Genomic DNA, 6,289 nt, shown 5'->3' with positions numbered 1-6,289 from the left:
CTTGGAAAGAGACGATGCAAAAACAAATAATTTTAGTTCAAAAGTGTTTTTATTGTGCAAGAGTCGTAAAACATAAAAAAAACTATGCATATGTGGTATCGTCGTAATCATGCCGACCTATAGAATACAGTTAACATATTATTTACGCTGCACAGTGAACGGCGTCAATTTAAGACACAATTATATGCATCCCATGTGTCTTAAATTGACGCCGTTCACTGTGCAGCGTAAATAATATGTTAACTGTATTCTATAGGTCGGCATTGGTGGAATTTTGTTTTTTTTCTATTCCTTCCCAAAAAAGTTAATAAAAGTTAATCAAAAAATTATATGCATCCCAAAAAGTACAACTAATCCCGCAAAAAGCAAATCCTCATACAGCTATGTCGATGGAAAATTAAAAAAGTTATAGCTCTTTGAATGTGACTATAGAAAAATGAAAACAAAAAATAGCTTGGTCACTAGGGCCTAAAATAGGTTGGTCACTAAGGGGTTAAAGGAAGGATTGGTTGGATAAATATTAGTAAACAATGAAAAGTTACTTCTTCAACGTGGCAGCTAGACCCTTATCAAGAGAAAACTAATAATGAGCAGTCAACCGTTAACTTACTTTACAGATGTTTTATTTATTAGGTAAAAATTAAGAACTTAGATGCAGAAAGCTATTATAGCCTTACTTTCTAAATAGAACATATGCAGACACAAGCTATTAGGAACTTATAAAGAGAAACATCTCTTGACTCAAATGCTGACTTTTCATTAAGTAAGACATTGAAGAACTTTTGTATCATGGACATCTCAGTGACAGTAAGGACTTTAGTCACTATTGACATTTCTCTGATATTTCTATTATAACATAATTTTTCTTTTTACTCTTAATATAATAGTTTCTATGTAAATGTAACACTTTTTTATGTGACAATCACAGTCCTATGAAAACTACACAATGCATTATGACAATGTTTAATAAAACTACATAGCAATGAATGTGACAGACAACTTTGGCTTTCTTGTAACTGAATCAAAATCTTCAGCATCTTCCATTTTTGGAGACTTTAATTTGAATGTTCTTCTTTCTGGAAACAAGAACATACGAGAGATATCAAGCAAGAGCATAATATATACTCAGAGTTTATATAAGCTGCTTATTCACATCCTTATTGATATACTGCTAATAGGTTTGGCAACGTTAATCCAAAAAGACAGATGTTGTTCTTCTCATAGCCTTGATGTACAGTACTTTTTACTTTCCTTTCCAGTTAGATAAAACTTACAGAAGGAAAAACAGAAGACTGTTAAAGAATGATGGTGACTAGTTTACCCCAAATCTTCAAAATGTTTGAATACTAGACAACTGTTGATCTCTACTTTATGACAAGCTAATATGATGGACTGAGTCTGAGTACAATTTCTTCTCCAGTAAATGGAGATGCCTTATTTCTTTATTTTACTTGTTTTTTTTTCATTTAAACAAGAAAACTGAACAGATCTAAACACATGGAAGTGAGTGATATAAGCATGCACAACAGCAGTAGACAAAATGGTAACTTACTCAGTTACTGGGAAACAAAGGACCATAGAGAAATCAAAGACATATGTCTTCCCTAGGCTACTTTTCGCAATTTTTCTGCAGAGACTTCTAGAACTCAGCACTTTTAGTAATAAGAATATGATAGGACCACTATCTGGTCATAGTTGACTCAATATAAATTACTTCCTCTTTTTTACTTTATTTTTCCTGTCTCTGCTACCTCCCCAATTTGTATCTGGTTAATTCAACTGTGAAACAGGCAACTAGGATACTCCTTATTTCTGTATGATTCTTTCATAATAATACATATGTATTATAAAAATTAGGGATCATTATATGGACATAATGGAGGTGTTGTCATCATCATTTTCATGATATGTCTGCTTTTAAATATATGTTTGAACATCAACATGCAAGTGCCCTTAGGGTATATGGGTCTGCACCAAATTGCTATAGATATACGCCAATAATGAATGTGCTAAACGACTACAAATATTTGAGCATATGAAAACACGATTTTATTGAATCACATGTTAAAATGTACAGCAATTGTATAAAATATAGGAAAGGGTATCAAGGAAAGTCGAAACAGACAAGCTATTACTGGGTGGGCTACTGGCAATAACACCTATGACCTAACATATTACATTGTAAATGGTCTGCATGAGAGCCCAGAAGAGATGTATGAGGACAAAGGATCTGTCCAGAAATGCCAATGTTAAGATAGGACCACATTGGCCAAGCATAGGAAGAATCAAAGACAAGGTCAAATGCAGAGGAACAATGAGATAACCAGTCGAGATGTACCAGGAGCCCTCTTACACACTCAACGCGTTTCGCCGCAAGGCTTCATCAGGGGTGAGGAGTGTTTGTATTTGTGGACTTTTCTTGATACCCTTTCTTATATTTTACGCTATTGTATTACATTTTAACATGTGATTCAATAAAATGTTTTATATGCTCAAATATTTGTGATCATTTAACACATTCATTATTGCATGCTTGAGAAAGGTCCTATTGTAGGATTGATTGAAACGTTGCTGTGTGTTTGACTGAATAAACCACCATTTTTTCATACTGGAGTGCTGCAAGTTTTCCCTTTCTATATGTGTATATATATATATATGTATATATATGTATATATATATATATATATATATATATATATATATATATATATATATATATATATATATATATATATTAAAATGTTTGCTGGTAGCCAGGAGCATATGGCCAGGTACAACATGAAGAAAATAGTAATTGTACTTACATCTTTTCCATACAGAGCAGACATTCATTGTCATATGTATGTTGATCGCTGCCACACACAGGGTCATAATTCCGTGGGCATCTTGCTGTCGCACCTACGTCACATTTAGGCTGTAATAGATTTCCACTATTATTTCAACTATTTTCTTGTGGTCAATATAGCAATGTACATTTACTGACAATATTGTGGGAAATCCCAACAGTCTCCTTCAAAGTAATTAAGACATTTTTTATTGGTTGTCCAGATAAATATAATAGGAGCAGCAGAGTGGCTCAATGCTTAACACTGTTGCTTTTAATTTCTGGGGTCCTGGGCTCGAATTCAACAAAGGGTGACTTCTGTATGGATTGTATGCTCTCCTCATGAATACTCCACACTTCAAAGACATACTGTACTAATAGGTTAAATGGCTTCATATGAAATTGTCCCTAGTGTCTGGCTGAGATAGGGAAATTAGATTGTGAGCACTTTTAAAGACAGGGATTGATATGAATGGTGACAATCTCTGTATAGTTATACAAAATATGTTGGTGCTATATAAGCAATGGAAAATAAATTAAATATGATAAATGAAAAACTTGTGGGTTACAATAACAATGTAATTTGAGTGAGCAATCATTATGCCTCTTTCAGTAATAAAAATAAAAATGTTTTCATTATTTTATAATTCTTTAACTTATTATTATTATTATTATTATTATTATTATTATTATTATTATTATCATCATTATAATTATTATCCATGGTAACCAAATAAGAAAATTTCCCAGATCTGTAAACATGCACTACTCAAAGGCGAGCCTATTCTCACATACCCTTATAGTGCATGTTACTTCAAGGATTGTACAATATGCAGTACATATGCCATTACTAGCTATATTGCTATTATTTCATGGATACTATATACTTATAGTACTTTTGCTTTACATAGGAAAATATAAGACTCTCTTGCGGCCAAAAGTATGGAATACCAGAAAATCTGGTGGTAATATGATCACATTCTTAAGATTGTTCCAAATTGGGGATTCAAATAAAAAATAAAGAGAAAATGTATACTATAATTAGCCATCAGTAAAGAATTTACTGAATAGCAATGAGTTACAATCCAACATAATATTATTATTATCGGAATTGCTATCTTTAGATATCGGCAAAATCCATTTATAAACTTACAGGACTGCAAAAAATTAGAATACAGTTGATGTTTATGAGTCCAATGGAGTACTCATATGGACTTTTATGACGCCTGTCAAAGGAGCAAACAATGCCTAACAGTGCCTGTAGGACAGCAGCAAGAATCCTGAAATTACCTACAGCCCTTCAGGATTATTAGTTCACACTGGCTTCCAAAAAACAGTGATTCTGCATTGCATTAGGAAACTGCTCATAATGGTGTTGTCTACTTTAATACTAAAATTAGCTGTAAATTAGAGCTTTCATTTAACTCTAGACAAGGAATTTGTAAGTGTAATGTAGCACATGTGGCTAACATTTAGACCAAGAACGGATGTTGTTTCAATACAGGTACTGTGATTTTACCTCTCTTCCTTCATCTGAAGCAGGGTTAGTCTTTGCAGTACCTGCAATTGCAAAGAAATCATTGTCAGCATATGTCACCAATACTCTTGATCTCAACTGTTCTAGTTTAACCTTTAGCCTTATCATTGCAAGAACATAAAACTAGTGTTACTTCACTATTTTTATCACTGCTGTGGTACAAGCTGAAATTAAAAAAAAATATTTAAGACTAAGTTTTTTTAATATGCAATAGTCAGTCTACTACAGTAACTGGTAACTCACCCAAAAGAAGACAAAGAAGAATCATTGTCATCATCGACAGGATAACTCTAAAGATCATGTTTGTAGGTAGTTAGCTCTATTAAAAATTTAGGAAATGTTCAGCCGTAGGGTTTGTAGATGGAAAGTATTGGTGAATAATCAACAGGTTAACAAGTCACTCTTTTATAGAACTCGCTATCTGTGGTCATGTTATTTGGGTTATCCATTAACAGAGACAATAACAACTACGTAATTAATATCACTGTGCATTGCATGGTGGCAATATATGTGTTAACTGAAAGTGATACTAAACAAATATAGAAATGAGGTCATAAAATAGAAAACAGTTAAAATGTACCCGGTTGGTCAGTCATTGCAGTTAAAGAGGCTCTGTCACCAGATTTTGCAACCCCTATCTGCTATTGCAGCAGATAGGCGCTGCAATGTAGATTACAGTAACGTTTTTATTTTTAAAAAACGAGCATTTTTGGCCAAGTTATGACCATTTTTGTAGTTATGCAAATGAGGCTTGCAAAAGTCCAAGTGGGTGTGTTTAAAAGTAAAAGTCCAAGTGGGTGTGTATTATGTGCGTACATCGGGGCGTTTTTAATACTTTTACTAGCTAGGCGCTCTGAAGAGAAGTAACATCCTCTTCTCTTCAGAACGCCCAGCTTCTGACAGTGCAGACCTGTGACGTCACTCACAGGTCCTGCATCGTGACGGCCACATCGGCACCAGAGGCTACAGTTGATTCTGCAGCAGCATCAGCGTTTGCAGGTAAGTCGATGTGGCCGTCACGATGCAGGACCTGTGAGTGACGTCACAGGTCTGCACTGTCAGAAGCTGGGCGTTCTGAAGAGAAGAGGATGTTACTTCTCTTCAGAGCGCCTAGCTAGTAAAAGTATTAAAAACGCCCCGATGTACGCACATAATACACACCCACTTGGACTTTTACTTTTAAACACACCCACTTGGACTTTTGCAAGCCTCATTTGCATAACTACAAAAATGGTCATAACTTGGCCAAAAATGCTCGTTTTTTAAAAATAAAAACGTTACTGTAATCTACATTGCAGCGCCTATCTGCTGCAATAGCAGATAGGGGTTGCAAAATCTGGTGACAGAGCCTCTTTAAGTGCATGACAGAACATAGTCATTGAGAATCATTGAACAATATATATTAGTTGGCTGAGAGAACCCATGATCAGGATAAACTTCTTTACATGTATTGCATCATACATATGATCTAATAATCTTGTACTAGTGGCTGCAATTGTCAAATATGTCTCTCAATCCCACAAAGCTATTCATCAGAGCAGGTAAGGGTCTAAAACTTCCCTTCATTGCTTCTAAAGAGTTAAGAGGAGGGTTTAATACTTGTTCCTTTGATTGATACTTTGAGGGCCATTCTATTGATGTGACTACTACATCTGCATTAATAAAGAATTGTACAAAGTTGTTGCTAAAAGAATTCCCATCATGACAGTTTACTATAATAGATGTCAGAAGTGATACTGTTCATCAGCATAGTGTAAAAAGAGCCACACCAGCGACTAATTATTTTTTGGTCATGCTACTCTCTACTCCCTTAAACACGTGAGCCACACCGGCAACACAAGACAGAAAGTGGAGCACAGAAACACCTTATCAAACACTCTGGGCCAAGAGTATACTCGCTCTTTTAGTCAGGGACAAGTGTACGCCCC

The 6,289-nt window shown here is 34.7% G+C and overlaps 1 protein-coding gene across 1 annotated transcript; it reads right to left on the bottom strand.

The window, feature by feature from the left end:
- Positions 1 to 551: 551 nt before the first annotated feature.
- Positions 552 to 4,714, bottom strand: LOC142751035 (serine protease inhibitor Kazal-type 1-like). Its single transcript, XM_075860006.1, has 4 exons — positions 4,605 to 4,714; positions 4,344 to 4,384; positions 2,805 to 2,914; positions 552 to 1,076 (listed from the first exon to the last, which is right to left on the bottom strand). Exons 1-4 carry the CDS (start codon positions 4,660 to 4,662, stop codon positions 1,031 to 1,033), a joined length of 255 nt encoding a protein of 84 aa, XP_075716121.1. The 5' UTR covers positions 4,663 to 4,714; the 3' UTR covers positions 552 to 1,030.
- Positions 4,715 to 6,289: the final 1,575 nt, after the last annotated feature.

This window comes from Rhinoderma darwinii, chromosome 3 (genome assembly GCF_050947455.1).
Source record: "Rhinoderma darwinii isolate aRhiDar2 chromosome 3, aRhiDar2.hap1, whole genome shotgun sequence".
NCBI classification, from domain to species: Eukaryota; Metazoa; Chordata; class Amphibia; order Anura; family Rhinodermatidae; genus Rhinoderma; species Rhinoderma darwinii.
The sequence above is the reverse complement of the archived record's forward strand: the minus strand, read 5'-3'. Positions and strand labels throughout refer to the sequence as shown.

What these genes read in the sequence shown, in the direction of transcription:
- LOC142751035 (XM_075860006.1), bottom strand. Translation starts at nt 4,662, where the DNA reads ATGATCTTTAGAGTTATCCTGTCGATGATGACAATGATTCTTCTTTGT. An exon ending in TCTTCTTTGTCTTCTTTTGG is followed by an intron (nt 4,385 to 4,604) that starts GTGAGTTACCAG and finishes TTGCAATTGCAG; the next exon opens with GTACTGCAAAGACTAACCCT. An exon ending in CTTCAGATGAAGGAAGAGAG is followed by an intron (nt 2,915 to 4,343) that starts GTAAAATCACAG and finishes AATCTATTACAG; the next exon opens with CCTAAATGTGACGTAGGTGC.